At 50.7% G+C, this 20,463-nt stretch overlaps 1 protein-coding gene across 3 annotated transcripts; it reads right to left on the bottom strand.

Annotated features, from left to right (window-relative positions):
- Positions 1 to 12,321: 12,321 nt before the first annotated feature.
- Positions 12,322 to 20,394, bottom strand: PLEKHF1 (pleckstrin homology and FYVE domain containing 1). Of its 3 annotated transcripts, XM_072873063.1 has the most exons (3): positions 20,289 to 20,365; positions 14,922 to 15,283; positions 12,322 to 14,635 (listed from the first exon to the last, which is right to left on the bottom strand). In XM_072873063.1, the coding sequence occupies exon 3, from the start codon at positions 14,621 to 14,623 to the stop codon at positions 13,805 to 13,807; it is 819 nt and encodes a 272-aa protein (XP_072729164.1). In that variant the 5' UTR covers positions 14,624 to 14,635; positions 14,922 to 15,283; positions 20,289 to 20,365; the 3' UTR covers positions 12,322 to 13,804. The 3 variants fall into 3 exon arrangements, with proteins under 3 accessions (XP_072729164.1, XP_072729163.1, XP_072729162.1); XM_072873062.1 differs by lacking the exon at positions 14,922 to 15,283 and having other exon boundaries at positions 20,289 to 20,394; XM_072873061.1 differs by lacking the exons at positions 14,922 to 15,283; positions 20,289 to 20,365 and adding an exon at positions 16,494 to 17,754.
- Positions 20,395 to 20,463: the final 69 nt, after the last annotated feature.

Genomic DNA, 20,463 nt, shown 5'->3' with positions numbered 1-20,463 from the left:
CATGGATTAGCATTACGTGGGCAGTTTTTGTAAGGACGGCCCCTCTCCTTCCAGGCTGCACACCCGCACCTACGGAGGGCTTTGCTGGAGAAGAACATTCCCAAACGAAACAGTCTCCATCTCTCCCAAAGAGGTCTCCTGTGGGCTGCTGGCAGGAGGGGGTGCTGGGCGGCCGTCCGTGCAGGGGTCCGTGCTTGCCGGGGGAAGCCAGTGGCTGGGGTTCCTCTGTAGGCTGCCGGTCCCCTGCCTGTGCCTGCTGGCTCTGAGGAGCAGGGTGGTTTGGAGAGGTGCTCTGCTGCCTGCCTAAGGGCAGTTTGCTTAAGGAAGCTGACTGATCTCCTGCAGCAATAGTTTGCTCGGTGACTTTGGGCAGTCACCCAGCTTCCCCATTCAGCTGCTTTTGTGTGAGGTGGTGATGACAACACCCAGCTAGTGATGGAGGGCTGTGTGAGGTGAGGCTACAGACTGATGGTAACAGTGGGGTGTGATAGTACCAGCATTTTGTTATTACATTATTTGACTTCTCACCATATCTTTTGAGATTATTCCAGTGGTGTGGTGTTGTACTGTGCACTGTAGCCTGATTACAGGCCGTGGTGCCCTGGCAGAAGTGCTTTCCCCTCTCGCAGTTCACGATTTATAGCTCCTGCCATATGTGCTTCACAGCGTGGGGCACGGGTGGGGTGGAGTGGCTGCAGTCACCTGCTCCTGGTAACACTCACCTGCAAAGGACTCGGGTGGGCCACAATAGCTGCTCTTTCGAGGCAAAATTCTGTTTAGCACACACAACATAAAGCTACTGAGACCCAGTGGGTCCCTTTCAGATGACAGGAATTTGGTGACTGCAACCCAACAGTGGTTAGCATGCCTTTTCTCCTTTTCGGTTAGTTTATAGGAAATTAGTGTTACAAACCTCACTGGAAGATCTTATGGAAAGGGAAGGGGGTTGTATTATTCAAAGTCATTAAGCAAATTGATTTTACACAGCCATACTCTCATGGCATACCTGCTGAAATGGTCTGACCACGATTGCTTGTGCACAATATGAGCGACGAGTCACATCCTCACTTCATCTCCTGGGTTCTTCCAGATTGTCAATGATTAAGTTTTTGGACAAACCCTTTATATCCTTTAGGACATCTTTTATATCCTATTGCTACTGTCTTGCTGTTAGCCTGTTGGGCTATCAGAAGGAAGACTGGCATTTGTGATTTGTTGCAGCCTCCACGACTGTCCTGCTGTCGGTGCGGGGTCTTCTGTTCAGGAGCCATCTGTGCTGTGGTCTCACCAGCGTGGGGTCTCTGGGGCTTGACAGCAGCAATATATTCCTCCAGTTGATGAAATGGCATCCCTCGTTATCCATACAGGTCTCTTAATTGTTGTTCTAGTGCTTTCACACACGCATATTTCCGGTCATACAGCATTTATACCAATCTTAATATTTCTGTTAAAAACTATGCAGATTCATGTGGAAATTCAGTTTTTCCATCTTTTCCCTCACATGTTGCAGCAGCTCCAGTAGTGCTCACTAGTGAAATACAGGCAGACTCAGGGGTTTAATCCTGCATAGCTGCAGCGGTAGGACCTGCTGAGCTCAGCCTCCACCAGCAGTTTAGCAGCACCGGTGCAGCCAGAGGATGTAAAAGCAATGCATTTTTTTTCCCAGAGTTAAAGCTCTTATGGAGAAAGCACTAGCTTAGAAAGGCTGTCATTGCTTGACCAGCTGATGTATAACTCCAGACTAATTGAATAGCAGACTTTCAGCTGGGTTGGAAAGCTTTTAAAAAACCAAAGGCCTTTGCATTGGAGTGAACTAAAGCTATTAGCCCCTAATTAAAACATGAGGTTTCATCTTTACCTTTCTAGAGATCAGAGAAATCTATGTATTTTTCAGGCTGTAAGCCAGAAATCAAACATTCATCACATAATTGCGGTAAGTGTGTGCTAATACTTCTCATTAAGTGTGATTTATGAATTCCAGAAGAGCCTAAGAGGTAAATATATAAAATTATTCTGAAGTCTGCAAAAATGAAGGCATTCATTTCTTTGGATGACTGTTCAGCAGGAAGGATTTAGGCAAACATGAACATTACAGCTTTCAACATTCAGCAAAGACACTGCATTTGAACATCTGTACCTTTGCAAGTCCCTCAGAACAGTGTGGTTTAATCTAGTGTCACTGCTGATCATCCAACAAAGACAACGTTTCAGCTGTCAGCAGGTACAGCGGCACAGCTTGGTGCAAAGCCCATTTTGTTGGGCCTCAGAAGAGGTATCGTCTTCGCTGGCTCTTCTGCTTGTTTGCTGGGTGACCTTGAGTAACTTCCCATCTCGTTCCTGAATGCATTTTTTGTTAAACACTTTGCAATCTATCCATAGGAAATGGTGTGTTACAACACTGTAATAGCACTATTATGCAGCTAACCACTCTCCGATCCTGCAGTCAGGACGTGAGCATCGAAGAAGGAGGAATGTAATAAATGTTAGTAGAGGCTCATAGCAATGGGGATGAAGAGGAAGCTGCTAGGTTGTGAAATGTAGCTACTTTCTTTGTTGCAGGGGAATGAAAGATTTACACTGGTGTTTGACCTTAACTAATTATACCCCACACAGGAGTGTCTAACAGGGTGCAAATGTTTTATATTCCTTATTTCCTGCTCAGCCTCAGTGGGCAGGAGTGATTTAGGGTGAAATTAAATCTTTCCTGTGCTCTGGCATGCTGCTTTGGAGTAGAGCACTCTCAGATACTCCCTTGTACATGTAATCTGAAGACAGCATGAAGGGTTTGTTATTTCTGTATCAGTCAATAAGATGATAATCTATGTAACTTGGTGTCGAAACTGATCTAACAAAACAAAAGCTTTGAAGGTCTTATTTTTACCTTGCCCCACTGCAGCTCCCTGAGCAGCTCCATGTGTTGAGACATAATTACAAATTAATTGGAGAATCACCCAGCTGAGTCAGAATCAGCCCCTGAACACTTACAGAGATAGAAGGGTTCCTGATGAGAGGGATCATGGAGCCGGGCAGGGGTGTGTGTAGCCCTGACCGTACCTCCCCAGGCACCAGCATTCCCTTGGAGCTGGAAGAGATCCGCGTCTCCTGCCGAGGTGTGCGAGCCAGTGGGTAAAGCCTATCCTGGGTGCAGAACTGTAGGTAAGCACATTCTCCTTATATTTGTATGCATTACCACCGTGATTTTTTGTTGTTGCCCAGCTAACTGTGCCAATGGATAGTTTCCTGCCGTCTCCCTGCCAGGCAATTCTGTTTGATAGTAATGGAAGCTTTCTGCAAGAAGAGAGGCAGGCCAGGGCAGCTCTGAGTTTTAACTGCCATCTGCATTTACTCAGACCTCTCTGGCTCTAAGAATCCTACTCTTTCAGGCCAAAATGAGGGGGGCATCTAACTTCTCTAGCTTGCCCTTCAAGGTAATTTTAAGCCCTGCATAACCAGATTTTCCAAAATCCTAAGTTAAAGACTTGCTGCCTTTAGAGCAGTGAAGGGTACAAAAGGTGCAACAGCTGGGCTTGGGAGAGATGAGTGCAAGAGCAAATGCTTCACATTACTCAAGAAGGCAGGGGACAGGGCAGAACAGTTTAGCAAATACTGCGTTAAAGCGGAAGACTTGCTGGAGTATCAGTAGGAATGAGCTGCCTGCTCTGTGCCTGTCTGCGAGCTAAAGTTCACGCAGAAGACTTTTGACCAAACTGCAGTTTATTAATTGCTTATGCAGGAACAAAGTCAGTAATAAAATGCTAAATAGGGTGCTGGCGAGGCAGGCTCTTGGATCGGATTTTGTTGGTTTCCGTAAAAGGGGCTTGCTTGCTTTGTCCCAGCCATTCTCTCCAGGAATCTGTGTATAAAAATATTTGTTCCATAACCACAGCGAACAGCCTCCCATCGCCTGGCAGCCGCCTGCATACTTGAGGCTTTCTGCATCTCTGAAGTTCAGCTCTGCAGGAGCCTGTGCTGCCACTGAGTCTAATCCCAATTTTGGGCTTTCATGTCCCCAGCCCGGCCACATGGGACTGGGGCTGCTGACAATGGCGGCAGCACATGCCCTGTGACTATAGGGCAAAGATTTAGCCTTCGCATTGTGCCGCTAATGATAAGTAGCAATGAGGATAATAAGGAGCACTCTTATAGCACTTTATGTCTTCAAAGTGCTCTGCTGATACTAACTAATTAAGCTGCCACGCAGCCTTGTGACAAAGGTATGGATTTCTACTGCACATAATTTAACTGTGCGGTATTGTTATGCAATAAACCAAAATTGGATGGTGTCTTCAGACAGCAATCAGGAAATCAATTAACCAGCTACTGGCTGCTTACACCCCAACAACTGAGCCAGCTTCAAAGCTGCCCCATGTCTTTTGGTTCGACCTGGTGCATCTTTGGGAACCTCAAACGTTCATGCAAGGCAGCATGATGCCAAGTGTTTAACAAAGGGGCTCCAGTGTTTTGCAGCAGCTTGGTTTCCATCTGTGCATGCGGTCTCCACCATCTCCGAACCCTGCCCAGAGGATGCACTCCCAGTGCCACGGAGTTAAACCCGGGCACTGTTGTGCTTACCTGAAGAGCCCCAGCTTCTGTGCTGCTGGCACCATGCTGTACTTACACACCAGTACAATACTGTACTGGTCACAAAGGAAAACAAGATCATGCTGCATGCATGTGCTGTGCTGACATGTCAGGGAATAGAGCGGATGCTCTACTTTAACTGCAAGGTTTCAAAGCCTTTCCAGGCAGCGAAGCCACCTGCCCGCAGCACTGCAGCGCCTGCTATCAGCTGCTAGCATCGATGTGAGCCAGCGGTCAGTAGACCGGTAGGTACTGGTTAGTATTGGTAAATGCCCCCAGAAGAAAGATAACCCTGATTATATGGTCACAGTGCTGGGCTCCGAGTGACCTATTTTCTCTCAGGAAAGAGCTTGAGGTCACTGTGGACAGGTTTCTGACAATGCAAGCTCAGTGCTCAGCAGCAGGTCAGAAGGCAACGAGAAGGTTAGGACGGACGGGGAAGGAAGCCAAGAAGGCGGCAGTAAATGTTATGTGACTGAATGAATGCAGGTCGCAGCCACATGTTGAATAGCCTGTGCAGTCTGCTCGATCCACTCCGGTTAATCCTTTTTGAGCCAAAAAGGGCATTGTAGAGCTAGGAAGAATACAGAGAAGGATAACACGGTGTGGGAGGGCATCTGTGTAAAGAGAGGTGGGCTGGCTTAAAAAGTGTTCAACCTGGAAAAGACAGTAGTGGGGAGAGCTTTTGTCGCGGCTGTGAATGGCACAGAGATGAACAGGAGGAACAATACCGTGGCACAGAAGGCAGGGTGCACCCGCTGAACCGACGGAGGTGAAGGGAAGTGCTTGCTCACACGGTGTAACTGAATTGTGGAGCTAAATGGCACAGGATGCTCTAGGTGCCAAAACAAAAATGTGTTCAGAAAGCGATTAGGCAGGTTGGTGGCAGCAAGGACTAGTAAACACACTGGTCCAGAATCAACCACTGCCTCAAAGCTTCTCATCACAGGCTGACAAGAGCCTAAACCGGTGGAAGTCTCTCTCTATACGTGCCTCTTACATGCTGTCCCTCATGATTTTGGGGTAGGTGACTCCAGCTCTGGTTTATTCAGACTGCTTTCATATGTTATCCCAAACATATGCAGCACACGATTCCTGCAGCATTGCGCCAACATATGTTCTATTGCAAGTAAAACATGAGGTATGTGCTGCCAAAGCAGTCGCATTCTGAAAACAGGGTGGCACGCTTCCTATTGTACAAAAGGGCTTTCCTGTGATAGGGGAGGATCTGCCCCTTTGCCTTTGTGCCTCTTACCCCGCTCAGGAGCGGAGCCTTCCTCCCTGAACACTTTCCCATGTCCAAACAAGTGATTAAGCAGAGGTAGAAAACCTAACTTCTCTCAGTCCAGCAGTTGCAATCAGTTATTTCATATTCTCAAAATTGCAGTATCAGCTTAAAAATTAAACCAAATGTCTTTATTCCTTGCACCAAGCAGAAAACATCTCCGTGCCACCGGAATCCAAATCACTAGCCAGTATTTTTAAAGCAGGAAAGCTCCTTTATTCACACTTACATACAGTGGAAGTTGTATTAAGATACAGTCATGCTATTGCTTTGTTTTGCAGAAGGGAAAGTTGTTCTACAGAGAGAGATTACATGGGTCATATGCTGATTGAAAAGTTCTTCACGTTTTATTTTTGCATGTTTTAAGTGTTCTCTCAGAACTAATTTAAAGTTTATTTAAAAAAAAAAAAAATCTGCTCCTCTTCCCCTATCTTGCTGTTCTTCCCGAACCTGCAGCCGGCAAGCCCTCAGCTCGCAGAGGTCCCTGTTGTGCAGGGCTGGTTCAGCGGTGAGGGGCTCCAGCGTGCTCCACATCGCAGCCTGCGTCCCACCAGCACAGCTGGGCGAGCTGGCCCCAGGAAAACCCAGCCTCGCAACACGAGAGACAAATCCTGGTGGGGGAGGATGGGCAGGGAGGAGAAAGCTCAAGTGCTGCTGGGTGGGAGGCAGAGCTGTACTGGAGAGGGACCAGCGGCTGTGCTCCAAACAGCTGGTAACACCGCATCTGGTTCTGGAGCTGCCTGTGAAATCTTGCGTCTGGGGAGCCGCATCGCTCGTGCTCGGGTAATGGCCAGCTCCTCTGGAGGGACCCTTCCATCTCCCACGGGGAAGAGGAGTGGCAATCCTGGGGGCTCCCCGCCACCTGCTTCATGGATTGCCCAGGTGGCTCTCCTGCGTGGTGAGGGTGCTGAAACAGGGGAAGCTGGGTGGAGGAGTAACCCTATTTTTACCAGTCTGTCTGTGACTTGCAAGGTCTAAACCAACAAGCATATCCTTTAGAATCCCTTCTGTGACGCAGCCGTGTGCTGGGCTTTGGCTACTGCGTGTCCCTGAGGAGAGAGAGGGACTGTCAGCTGGCGTGAGGGACGGTGCGTACTGCTCGCCAGGGCGCTTGCAGCACTGCTGCTCCAGGAGGGGCTGTCTTTGGGCTCCAGGGGCGTGCTGGGAGGGGCTGCCCTTGCTCGGGGGCTACACCAGCTGCATTACAGACCTCGTTTTTAGGACGGTAACATACCTCTAACTGCTGTGTTATAGGGACAGCAGTGGTACTGCTAAAGTCTTGAAACAGCAAAGTGTGGCAGACTCCATTTGTCATCCTCCCCAGATTAACACCGTAGCTCGCTCTTTACCAGTGGATTTTGCAGAACCTCTCATCGTTAAGGCTGTTTCCTGGCAAACAGATGGCTGCAGCGTGTGACTTCTCGAGTGCCTGTTGGGACCCAGCACGGCTACAGGGGCTTGCTCAGCCTGCTGGCCTGCGGGTCTTGTATCTGCCTCGAACGTGGTACTAGGCAACGAACAAATGCGGCTGCAGCCCGACACCCTGCGGGCCAAGTCCTCCCCCGGCCATGGGACAGGTGTGACTGACACCAGCCTGTCTCTGTTGAGGTTTGGGGGCGTAAGGTGTCTCCCCTGCATGAACCGCAGCAGAAAGCTCTGCTGCAGAGGCCTTTGCAGGGTCAATGCACGGCGTCACCCCTCCCTCTGCTCTGCTGGGGTGATTCGGTGAAGTCAGCTGTGCTAGGAGTGCGTCAGGGAGCAGCTGGGTCCTGCCAAGCCAGCGAAAAGCAGCCTCTCCTCGGAGAGGAGACACCTTGCAAGCGGTGCGAGGCTCCCTCCTGCCGCCGGAGCTGAGCAGGGGAAGGTGCTTGGGCAGCTCCCCTGCTCCTGCGGCCCCAGCCGTAGAGGCCGGAGCGGAGCGCTTGCTCTGGGTACGGCTGGGGAGCAGGGCCGGGGGCAAAGGGCGTGCAAAGCCTTACAGGAGTGTAGGGAAGACCTTTGGACTAAGAAAGGCCGTGCACAGTGAAACCTGGCTGGGCTGCCTGGCTCTCGGAGGCTGGTCAGTAAACAAGCGTGCCGTGCTTGAGGCCATTTTTTGGAAGGCGCTCGAGAATCGGTTTGGTTTGCCTGACGCTTGCTGCTGAGCAAACGCTCCTCAAGTCAGAGGCTTTGATGGAAACCAGGCAGTTGTGACCTGGGTGCTGGTGGCTCTGGTTTGTGGGTTTGTTTTGCTGGCTCGCACTATGGTATCCGAGCCAGTCCGGCCGTTTGAGCTGTGAGGACAGCTGAGGGCGACCGTAAGGGGAGCTCCCGGGCAAGGGGCTCGTTCTGCGGCAATGTGCAGAGCCAGCGTGCCGCACGCAGGGTGACAGAACGGATGAGAGGAAATGGCCTCAAGTTGCACCAGGGGAGGTTTAGACTGGATATTAGGAAAAATGTCCTCACCGAAAGGGTTGTCAAGGACTGGAACAGGCTGCCCAGGGAGCTGGTTGAGTCGCCATCCCTGGGGGTATTTAAAAGACGTGTAGATGGGGTGCTTAGGGACATGGTGTAGTGGTGGACTTGGCAGTGTCAGGTTTATGGTTGGACTCGATGATCTTAAAGGTCTTTTCCAACCTAAACGATTCTGTGATTCTACGTGCAGCTCAGGCAGGCTGCCGAGAGGATTCCCCCAGCACAGACGCTCGCCCTTGCTGCCTTCTCGCAGCGGGGCCGTGCTCCGTGAGGCGGTCGTCGCAGGCTAACGGCTACGTGGGGATGTGATGACTGTTAGGGGACACGGTTCCTCCTGTGGGCTTCGAGGGGAGGGGGAACAAATCCACAGAGAGGCCTCGGTGTCGCACTTACTTTTCCCTCTGGTGTCTCTGGAAGATCCTTTGTACATGAAACTACTAAGGGTCTGGTTTTACCTTATGTGTAACTCTTCTGATAAAAATGACAAGTGACTTTTTTTTCCTGTTGCTGTCTGTTAGAGGGAAAGAGGCCTGTCTGGCCTTGAGTTAATGCTTTTCCCTTCTCAAACCCTGTTTTTTTAAGGTTGTCACCAAAACACATTGGGTTTAGGACAAAAAAGGAGAGGCTAGACAGAGCTCAAACAGGGGTGCAGCACTCCCCTGCTGCGCGGGGCAGCAGGATTGCTGCCGGCAGCGGATGCTCTGCCCCAGGGTGGTTTGACTGTGCAAGAGAGAGCAGCGCACGAGAGCTCTGCTAAATCAAAACCTCGTATCTAGCTCCCCTCCTCCTTTTTCTCTGCCCTTCCTACAATAGCAAACTGGGGAGGTTGTGTAACTTGCTCTTGGCCGTGAACCTCTCAATAAGAGGTTTACGGAAAACCTGCCTATGGTTTATTTTCATTTCTGGGCCTTACTGGAAGTGAAGTCAAATGCCACCTTCAAAGGGCGTCGCTCAGCTTTTGTCAGTACTCGGTGCCGCCTCCCTGCCTGCCTCCTCTCCTCCAGCTGCCGTCTCAGGACTGCAGCACCGACCGCTGTGTCTGTTCGGGGGTTTTATGAACAAGCGTGCAGGCAGGAGAGGTGCTTTCACATACGCGTGCGCGGCACTGGGACTTCTGCCTGTGACGTGCGGTGTAAAGCAGACCTGGCCGTGTGTTGCCCGCCCATGCTTTACACCATGGTGTGCAGCCCGTGCTTCCCTGGAGCGCAGCGCTCCTCCCCCGGTGCTCTGCAGAGCATCTCCAGCTCTCGGGTCTCAGGCAAGGGTTTCTTGGAGCTGTTTTGCCATATCGTGTCCACTGTGGAAGCGACAGTAGTGTAACATGCTCTTCCTGCCAACGCAGCCTGGAGCAGACAGAGTCAGAAACAGAAGCCTGTTTTTTTTGTTGGAGTCACATTGCTTTAAAGCTCAGCAATTGTCGGTACCATCTGTCCTCCTCAGTTCCTTCTGCTAACCAAAAATCCCAGGCTGAGGAACATGAGAAACTGCCTTGCAGCAGTAGTGAGTCGGAAGAGGCCGTGGGCTGCGGCAGAGCCAGAACTCCTGCTTGGATAAAAACTACGCGTTTGAGTAACTGGGAGCAAGAATCTGACCGTGAAGCTGGCTCGCTTCACCCTGCTGCCTCCAAACGCTTGTGAACGGCTGAGTCAGCACCGTGCTCTGGAGCTGGTGGCGTGCCTTGGCTGCGCCCCGGGACAGCGGAGCACACGTGTTTCCTTGAACCTCTTTGATCCTTTCTTCTCAGTGTATTCACAGAGCAAATCTCCCCGTTACCTTTCCTTCGGCTTTTGTGACTGGCTGCTACAGCAGTGCCGTCCTCTTCCTCACCTTCCTACTGACTTTGGAGAGCAGATTGCCTCACCGCATGGCCCTGAACTGTTTTCCTGTCTCTTTGCTGGAGAATCCCCAGCAGTTTCAGCAGCTCTGATGCTAACATTCAAGTTTTGCTTTCTGTGTTCAGTGCACTAGTGTTCTTGCTCCTGACAGCTACGGGGACTGTCCTCGCCCTTGCGTGCCCAGCTGAAAAGCAACCATGTCGCTGAGGGCCAAAAACCTCTTGCATTTTTCTAAAAGTTCCTGGGCTCCCGTTTCTGCTGGAGGGAGCAGAAGGAGCAGTTTTCAGCCTGTCCGATTTCCTGCGCCAGCGCACCCCGGGGTCGGGCAGTGCCAAGGCTGGCGTGCAGCGGGGATGGCTGCACGGTGCTGTGCCTTTGGGCCGTGACACCTTCAGGCAGGGGCTGAGCAAGGAACCCCTTCTGGGAACTGATCCCCACACATCACGTCTGATCCTCTGCCTTTCAGGAGGAGGATGTGACCCCACAAAATCCCCAGCCTGCAGGTGTTTTTCCAAAGTGAGCATTCAAGCTACCGCTCTTCCTAGTAGCATGGGTTTGCAAACTTTAATGAGTCCCTGGTAAGGCATTTATTTAGCTTGAAAAAGAAAAAACCCAAACCATCAGGAAATGCCCCATTAATGGACTGGAGATAGAATCAGGCTGGAAAACCCCAGGCTGCACTGTAATAGCACAGCCCGTGATGTAAAACCCATGTGTTCAGTAGGCCAGGAGCCCCAGGCTCTAATCCCAGTGCTGAGCTCCCCAGCTTGGCTAATAAAACTACAGGAAGAGGGGGGGAGAGGCTTTGTTTAAATTTCCCCATGTTTTCCTGGGCAGGCTCATTTTACCATATGCAATAACAGTTGAAGAGTCACTAGGTTACTTGGGGCTTCCATGTGAAATGTCTTCTCGAACCTGTGGCAGCCCCAGCCTTTCTGGGTCTCCTCACTTGGCAGCAGCTGCAGTGCATCACCCTGACGCTGCCTGCACGGCTGCAGAGCTGGGAGCAACGCCGAGCAACTGGGAATAGCAAGAGGGAAAGCTCTAGAAGGCACTGTAATGCACACAAGGCAGCGTGCGTGTAAAAAGCCTCTGGAAGTGCAAGTGCTCGTGTGCACCTCCTTGGCTCCACAACGCCACGTCTCAATGCAGCAGTGTGTGTACGTGATGCAAGTCGCCCTTATTCTCAGTTATTTGCGAGAGTGTTGCAGCTTTTCCACCCTTGACTCTTCTCCATACCTACCTCCTGTAAGGAACGGGGATGTCCCAGTTGCTGGAAGGTATGTGTGCTTCCAGAAAGGTCATCAACTACAGCATGCACAGAAAAAAGGGGCTGGGTTGTTTCTGGTGGAGTTTGTTTGTTAGGTTTGGGTTTGTTTTTTTTTTTCCTGCTGTGATTAAGAAAAGCTCTTGCTCAACAAGAAGGCATTTGTTAGAGGCATGCCTGGCCTTCATTAGTGGATAAAAACAGTTCATAGCTCTTTCGGGGCTGATAATACTAAGACCCTTGGACACATAAGATAAAGAAAAGCTGATCTCTGAGAGAACTAAGGAGTGGGTTCAAAACTGGAATACACTTCTGGAGCCAGTTACTAGGAAGAAACCGGGAGTTTCCCCTCAGGAGCAGGGAACTGGAACGCCAGCTATGGACGCGGATTCAGCGGCTGGGCTTTTTTTGGCTTGTGAACCGTTCTAATGGCTGTTTATTTTTAAGGTCATTTTCTGTTTGCATAGCACGTACACCCTTCTGGTGGGTGGGAGGCATTATAAAAACAATCACTGCTGCGCGGAGTTATGAACTAAGCTTGGAGAGGGATGGGAAAAACAGACCTCAGTGTACTTACTGCTTTAAAACCCCAAAACATCTGCTTAGGTCATAAAGTTTGTTGACCCACTCTAAGCTGTGGCCCCACCAGAAAAATACCATTTCAATTAATACAGACTACTGCAGGGGATTGCAAAAGACTTGGGAAAACTCAGTCAGATAGTAACAGGGTATAAATAGAAAGGAAGCATCAGATTTGGCAATTTTTTTTTCACTCGCGCTTACCTTGAAAAAGTAAATACAAACCCACAGCATTCGCCCCACAGCTGAGGAGTCAGAACTCGTGCTGGCTGGCTGGGCCTGAATCCCAGCTCTTGTTTAAGACTCTTTAAATAACAACATGCTTTATTGTCATATTTTCCTGGCTTCTTCCTGTTGGCCATATCTTTATTCACACACAGTCAAGTAATACAAATTCATTGGAACAGTAGCAGTTTACAAAAGACAGTAAGAATGATTACTTTGAACTGAAATTTAAAAAACCCTAAGTCTGGCCATCTGGCAGGCAATACACTGTTTGGAGCAGGTCATGGTAAGGAAATGGTTTATAACATCGGCAGTGTACTCCCAGCCATGTTCCTTTTCAAGAGCATGAAATACACAATACAAAAATATACTAAAAGTAATAACGGAGTTTGTAAAAATGTCTGCTGCAAAACAATTGCTGTTGTCTGATTTTCAGTATATTTACTCCCATGCTATACTATTATAGAATACTTGAATAAACATGGTTGATTTCTAACTTAATTTGAACTTTAAAGTTGATCTCAAGTTAACTGTAAAGTCTGGGGCTCCAATCCTGGAAGTACATAAGGGACCTTAACTTTGGACTCGTGAGACTGATAGACATGAGGTGAGCCCACAAGTGAGCATTCAATGCCTTGGGCTCCTGCTCGGGAGGGAAGTGGAAGTTGAAGTGCTGTACTTCATAGGATATTGATTTGGGGCATTTTCCTGGATTTTTCAAGACTTTTAACAAGTCTTCCCCGGGCTATCCTTCTACCTGATAGGCTTGAGTTCATCAAGTTGCTGGTAATCTGGTGGGACTGCCTGTTTTTGAGATCTGGGGCTCTGCAGTTAGTTCAGTCAGCTGCGGTAAGTCTCTCCCTCCTTATCTCACTCCTCTGTATAATTTTACCTGTCCCTTTCCCCTCTCCTTCCTGCCTCCTGGCCCGGTACCACCAAAATGGCCTCTTTTCATGCGAGAGAGCTGGATGCTCCAGTGCTTTGCTAAGGCTGCTCACACCGAGCCTTGAATGAGCTCCCTGCAATCGGAGCACCATTTCCTTAGTGTTTCCAAAGTTGAGAGACCCGGGTGTAGAAATGGAAGCCCGTGCCGGCCTTACCGTGCAGGGATGAGTGGCTATCCTCTCAGGCTGGCACGCTTGCAATGAGAATCTCTGACGTAGATGCAGTGCTCGTGGAAAACGGCATCCGGAGTGCCCCTCGCCGTGACAGAGGAATGCACCGCTAGCAGGCAAGCGTGTTTAACTCCAGGATTTCTTGCTCCTTTGAGATCTTTGAGCCGATCTCAAAGCATTTGAGAAAAGAAGTTAGTATTGCTCTGTTTTTGCAGACGGGAAGACTAAGGCACCGAAGGGTGAGCTCGTTTGGCCAAGGCTGAGCTGCAGGTCTCTGCCCCAGTCCGTGCTCTTCACTGAGCTGTTGCTCTCTGTGCTCATGTCGTATGAGACACATTCTCAGAGGGGTAACCCCATCTCCACCTTCCTAGGCAAGGCCTCCAGAGAAGACATCAAGAAGGACGTGCATTGGAGGCCAGAAGTTGGCTTCCCAATGTCTAAATGCCACTGACTCCCCAGGAGGTCAGCTATGGAAAGATGACCAGGATACTTCTGAGGTATAAAACTCTGTGTCTGCTGGCCACTGGTCAGTTTTGTCGTCGTCAGACTTGTCGCTGTCATCGCCGCTGGAGGGTTCGTAGCCCGGGATAGCAGAGTGGATCGGCTCCGGCTGCTTGCGATCTGCCTCCGCCTCCTTCTTTTCTGCCAGAAGCTGCCTGTAGCACAGGTTGCAGACCCTCAGGGGCTTGGGCGACAGCCGGGGCATCAGGAACCTCTGCCGGGAGCAGTCTGCGCAGACGACAAAGCCGCACTTGCGGCAGTGGTGCCTTCGGGTGAGCGTGGAGAACTTGGTCTGTGTGCAGCGCATGCAGATGTCCGTCGCCTTGTCTGGGATCCAGGGGGCCGCGTGCTCCGTGGAGGGCTGCCGGCCCGTCTTCGTCAGCAGGTGCCTGATGCACTCCTCCAGATGGCTGATCCACTCCTTCCTCTCCGTGAGGGAGGCCGCGGAAACCACAAAGGACTTCTTGGAGGTTTTAATCATCCAGCGGTTCTTCATCTGCAAGGTGTCTGGCAGCGTCTCCAAAGTGACATCTTCAAGGGGAATGATATGCTGGGAATTGTACTTCCTTTTGTTGATGACTATGCTGCCGTAGACGAGGATGTCGTTGAAAAGGAAGAATATGCGAGGCTTTGGTTTCTTGCGGCATTCTTTGGTTAAAATCCCTTCCCCTAGAAGGACCCTTCCCGGCACGGCTAAGGGCTGTCCGGAAGCCCCAAAGCAGTTTTCCACAGCAGCAATGCGCTGGCTGTTGATCTCAGTGTTTGCAAGATGGTCCACCATCTCCAGCTCGCTCTGAAGAGAGGAAAATAAAGAGGGAAATGGTGAAGCTGCAAACATCTGCACCAGGGTGAGGCTGAGTAGCAAACATATGCACAGGTGAGATGCTCCTAACGCAACCTGAAGTTACGAGTAATCCCATTACCACTCCTCACTTTAGTTTGCTACTTTTTAAAAATCAATTTTCAAACTTTCTGACCCCACTTTGCAACGGCCCGGTCTATACTGGGATAGTTCAGTTTGCAGCAAGGGAAGCTCTTGAAGGCAGAGCCAGCTCTTCCATTACAGCTGTGCTTTTTACCTGTACAACTGTGTGCCCACAGTAAAGGAAGCTGGTTGGTCTGAACCCGCTCTTATGTGGGTGTAAGTACTTGCTCAGGAGCTACCATACTGTGACAGCTGAAAGGTACCAGGACCCCCCCCGTTCTGTCACTCTCGGCGCTGGCAGCAGGGAGTGCAGCTGCAGCAGGGAGGTAACTGATGCTGGGCTGCATGCAGGCTCAGGGAGGAGATCCGTGGTCTTGGTAGCAAGCCTTCCGTTTCTGACTGCACACCCGCTTTCTCAAGGATTAGTTACAGACACACGCACCCCACTGCCACTTTGGGCCAGAGCTGAGGCAGGAACAAAACAGAGTGTGGTATTGCCTGTTCCCGCTGGTCCTCCTTGCGTGACAAAAGGGGAAAAAAAAAAAAAAGATAAATGCACTCACTCTGTGAATAAACCCACACAAGCCAAGCCCTTCCTCCATTACCCCAGCTACGCTGGGGCTGCCAGTGCTTCCAGTTACAAGACACATCATTCTGAAAACAGTCTGATCTCTGCTGAAGGGGAAGTGGAAGGCAGCGTGCTCATCCCTCCCCACACCTCCGCGCCCTCTTTTTCATAGAAGCTGGGGTTTCGATAGTCTGTTGGGGTTTTTTTTAAATAGAAAAACCTAAAAAAGGGTAACTCTGAAGCAATAGCAAATGTTTTGCTATTGGTAGTTTGCAGTAAGGAAAGCGCTCCATGCTGCAAGTTCAATTTTTCGTTGCACCTAGCCCCTCCTGCGCTGAAGGGTGCTGCCCGAGGCCGGCCGGCCATGGGAACGTGAGTCATTTCCTTCTCCAGCGAGGTAGCTCAGCCATCACGAGGCGGCTCCAAGATCACAGGGATGTGTGTCGGCCTGGTTGCTGTTAGCAATTCATCGAATCACTAATGCAGAACCGCTCTCCACCATTTTCCCTGTCCTTATCCAGGGTCCCTGTAGCCGTGGAGGCTGGAGGGGAAAGGGAAGAGGAGGAGGACAACATGCCTAGTCCTGTGTATTTGGGACAATGGTGATTTACACTCTTCCCTTGCCCTTCACCCCAAATCACCCCTTCGGTATGCTAGAAAGGAAACCACAGAGCTGCTGCTCAAGGCTGCTCCATGCTGTTTGTGTCTCGCCTGAGCTATTTGACAAAAACTGGTCAATTCCACCAAGAAGCTTTCACCAAGAAGCTTTCACCAAGAAGCGTTGTGTGGCCAGTGCTCCTGAAGAGCTGGCTTCTGTGACGGCAAGTATGGGGATTTCTTGCTCACCATGAAGACAGCACCTTCAGCAGCTGGGGCCTTGCCTGAGCCTGCAAGAATGCCAGCATGGCGTCCACCAGTCCTGTCTGCTCCATGGCAAGAGTTACCTCCCAAGAGTTGTTGGGATCATCTCGATACCAACTTGGTAAGGTGAACACAAGCTGACAAGGTACTACGAGAGGACAAACCCAGGGTCTCTCTCAAATTGGAGGGAGGATCCCAAGACCTCCAACTTCCTTCTGGAAGGATGTGTATCTTCAGGGCCTCAAAGCACCAGAATGGATTTGACGGAGCTGGACAGTGTGAAGCATATCCACTCACGTGTGTGTTCTCCAGCGTGGAGGGCAGTTTACAATTAACTGCAATGCTCCGACCGGGGGCCATGCTGCAGCCAGACAGGGGGAATCCAGGGGCCTGACGCCATCCGCAGCAGCTGAAGTAATGCCCCAACCAGCCTGCTATTTCAGTACGGACATGCAGAAGTTTTGTAAAGGCATTTATTACTTGCCGTCAGGAGAGGAGAAAGGCTCCGTTCCTCTCCTTGATCTGTCAGCCCCAGTGGACCTGTGCATGGAAGAGAGCTGCTCTGCTGCAGGACATACACTCAAATCTATTCTGAATTACAATACAGCATGTGGGTTTTTTTCTCTCCCTCTTCAACACACAAATTAGACTGAAGAACAAACAGGCAGGGCAAACTATGGTCCACAACTGAACACCAAAATCCCAGACTATGAATACCCAGAGTCTCACCTATCCTGGGATGTGGTCTCTCAAGGTTTCCTATAAACAAATCCTTGGATGAGGAGCTTTTGAGTGAAAGAGCAAGATGAGCACACAAAATAATAAAGGAAAAAGAAAAACTGAAATTACAGCTTGGGAAGTTTGGTGCGGAAAGACTGTGAATGCAACAAAATACTGTCAAGAATTTTTGGCACCAGCAACACCAAGTGGGATAAACCAAAGCAGTTAATCCTGTTCCCACCAGTCTCGCTTCCTCATGTTTCTGGATTATGGAGCCCCAGCTCTTAGCCTGCTTCTTTTATTTTATGTATTTTGGAAGCATGGTCCAACCTCTCAAGCAAGTATGGTACTTGACATGACTCTATGTCTAAGGATCTCTGCGTACCAGATCCCAGTGGAAATGAAAACATTTTGTCAGACATAAAGACCGTGCCTGCAAAGAGCCAGGAAACGTAAGCTCATTTTCAAAGAGGAGTGCAAGCCCTGCTGCCATGAAAGCTTTAGCTGTTGTATTGATTTGGGCCCCTGCATAGGCCAGAAAGCTCTTGGACTTGCTGCGTGGAGCAAAGGGAGAAGGGGCTGGACAGAGGATGGACACAATCTTGCAATGCGAAAGAAATGAACGTGAGCTCTCATTACACATCACACTTCAACCTGCAGGGTATATCGTTATTCCTCCACCCTCTGGTTTGTTACCTAGTTAAAATGCCACGAGTTAACCAAAGAAAAGCTAACTCTGTTCTGGGAAAATCTTCCCTGCTAAGACTAAAAGTGTCAGCTGCTGCTCTAGCCCAGGGCATTTCCGAAGGAGTTTTTCTGGGGAAGCAAAAGCATCTCTCTTCCCTCAGGTGTAAATGACTGGAGAACAGCACATACACATACTAAGCAGTAAAAAAATAGGAGGGGTGGGATTCACATCGCCTACTGTCCATTGACTTGGACAACTAACTCTATCCCTCTACAAACTCCCTTTTCAGTTAGGGGGGGGAGAAACAGCCATCTGCAAAGGGTGACTCGCCTCATCCCACCACAGGGGATCAATCCTACCCAGAGCTCCAGATAGTGCTGAGCTTGAGTAACCGCATACAAACCGATTTCACGTTAATATTGTGACTCACTGCAAATAATACTCCATTTGGCTTTGGAATGGAAGTACTATGTGAATTTGGTAAATATAGATAGCTGCTGAGTGTTATTATAGTCTCTTTTACTGGGAGCCTCTCCCTTTGGAACAACAGTGATGACAGGATATAAATTGTAACCTATTTGATTCATTTTGGTAAATATTTTTTTTCCTGTTTGTTCAAATTTGCTCTGTCAGGTCAGCAGGGTCATGGTGCTTATTACCAAGTGATACGTATGTACGTGCACCATGTGCGGCAGAAGCTTACACAGCTGAAACGAGGGGGGAAGATGCACTTTACTGACGTGCTACTTTTCACAGGAGTTTTTGGCATAGCAAAGTTTGGGGTTGTTTTGGTCAAGATCTGTTTGTTCTGTATGTGATCAAATTATGCAGTGAATATATAACTCAGTGAATATGACTAATATTAAAAAGAAATATAAACCTATTTTTTTTTCTGCACTCAGGTCCAGAAGTAAGCAAGCCACATCTTTTAACAATGAGTGCTTGTTCACTTGTGATTATAAACAGCCATGTTGATGCATGCCATGCAAAGCGTTTCAATTTAAGCTCCTGGGTCAGCGAGCCTGGGGTATGTTTTTCAAGTCTGTATGTATCTATGGCTTAGGCGTAGCAATGTAGTAAGCTGTTCTACCTGATTCTTCCTTTCTTGCTGTCAAACGGGACAGACTGTCTTGGTATCCATTGCATACCTCATGCATACCACATGCAAGGGATGGTCCATAAGTATTGCCATGCCCAGATGGACCAGAGAGCAGAGCTGACTGCTGGGGTCTGCCAGAAGAAAATGCCCTGAGCCTCATCTCTCTGCAGCTCTCTCTTACTCTTACTTTCTGCTTTGCTCAGCTGACAAGTCTCTCCTGGAGTTAGGGCTGGCATAAGCTCTTCCTCGCCAAGCACAGTAAGCAGGATGCAGCCACCTTTTATCCAGAGCAGACATTTAGAGCAAGAAAAACATAGTTCCTCTCCTTTTCCTGCCCGAGGGAATTTCAGCTTGCCTCTCCCTCCTTCCCAGCATGCTGTAACTACTGGGCAACTGGGGGCAAGGGGGGCAGGCTCTGGCAACTCCCCTCCAGCTGTGCTCGTGAGGAACCCGATTCAGTTCATGTGTGTTTTGGGAATGACTGTCACATTAGGCCTTTGACTGAGAAATGCCACCAGTCCCTGTGGGATATGGACTAGCCGAGTTACTGAGCTGCTCGCTGCTGTTGCTTGGCATGCCCAGGACTTTTGGCGTGTAGGGCCAGAGCAAGGGGACAGCTGAGTGATGGCTTTTGAGGAGCTCAGACGGATGCTACCAAAACCAGCAGCTGGTAGCCCAAGCTCAGCTGTGGCTCTTGCATGTGCCACCCAGGCTCAGAGGTGTCCAAGCAGCTTTGTACAGAAGGAAAGAAAACCTGAAACTCAAAGAGCCTCACCCCCTCCCTCTCCCCCGCTCTCTGTGCACACACACGTCCTCAGTGAGCTCCACGAGCATCTCCTGCTCCCCACTCTGCCGCTCATCAGCGTCAACCTGGTGAGTGGCCATAAGGAACAGACCTCCATAAGGAACTCTCAGGCGTTGGAGCTGGAGGCGACAGGACTAACGTAACAGCATTCGGTCGGGCCACCCGTTACAGGCTCAGGCTCATGACAAATGACGTACACAGGCTTGCCGGTGAGGGTGGGTAATCACCAAGGGAAGAGATGAATTCTCCATCTCTCCCAACGCCTGAGAGAAGAGACGGGTGGCCAAAGGCGGGGGATTCCTCTTACAACTCCGCAACGGGATCAGTTTCTGTGGTTTGGGTACATGGTCAAACTTGGTAACTTAAGCGTCCCTTCTGACAAAAACAAATAAATCGTCACTCTGACCGACGCCCAGGCCACGCACAGACATCAGGGTGCTGCACAGCAGCGGGCAGGGATTCGGTCCAGACCGGCCCCCCCGTGAGCGGGGCACCGCACACGCGTGACGGCAGACCCGAGGCGGGGGGGGGCGCACGTCCCAGGCGGGCAGGGCACACCGCGGGCCCCGCAGGGCCGAGCCCTCCCGGCGGCGAGCACGGCCTCTCCCACTCCTCTCCTACAGCGAGCGCAGCAGCGGAGCGCAGCCGCCAGACCGCTCCCCTCCCGCCGCCCCGGCCCGGCGGCGGAAACCCTCCACTCTTCCAAAACTCTCCCCCTCCGCACAAGCTGCCCGCCCAGCCGCCGCGCCGACCCCCCCGCCACGCCGCCGGGCCCCGTACCTCCGCGGAAGGACCCCGGGCGCCTCCGGCGAGCGCTCCCCGGCCGTCCCGCGCCAGCCGGCTCCCCTCCGCCGCCGGGCCGGGCTGCGCTCCCGCGGCTCCGCCCACGCCCGGCGGCCAATGGGCGCCGCTCGGGCACGGGGGGCCGCGCCCCCTCGCTGGGCGGCGGCCAATG

This window comes from Ciconia boyciana, chromosome 9, assembly GCF_034638445.1.
Source record: "Ciconia boyciana chromosome 9, ASM3463844v1, whole genome shotgun sequence".
In the NCBI taxonomy this organism is placed as follows: domain Eukaryota; kingdom Metazoa; phylum Chordata; class Aves; order Ciconiiformes; family Ciconiidae; genus Ciconia; species Ciconia boyciana.
The sequence above is the reverse complement of the archived record's forward strand: the minus strand, read 5'-3'. Positions and strand labels throughout refer to the sequence as shown.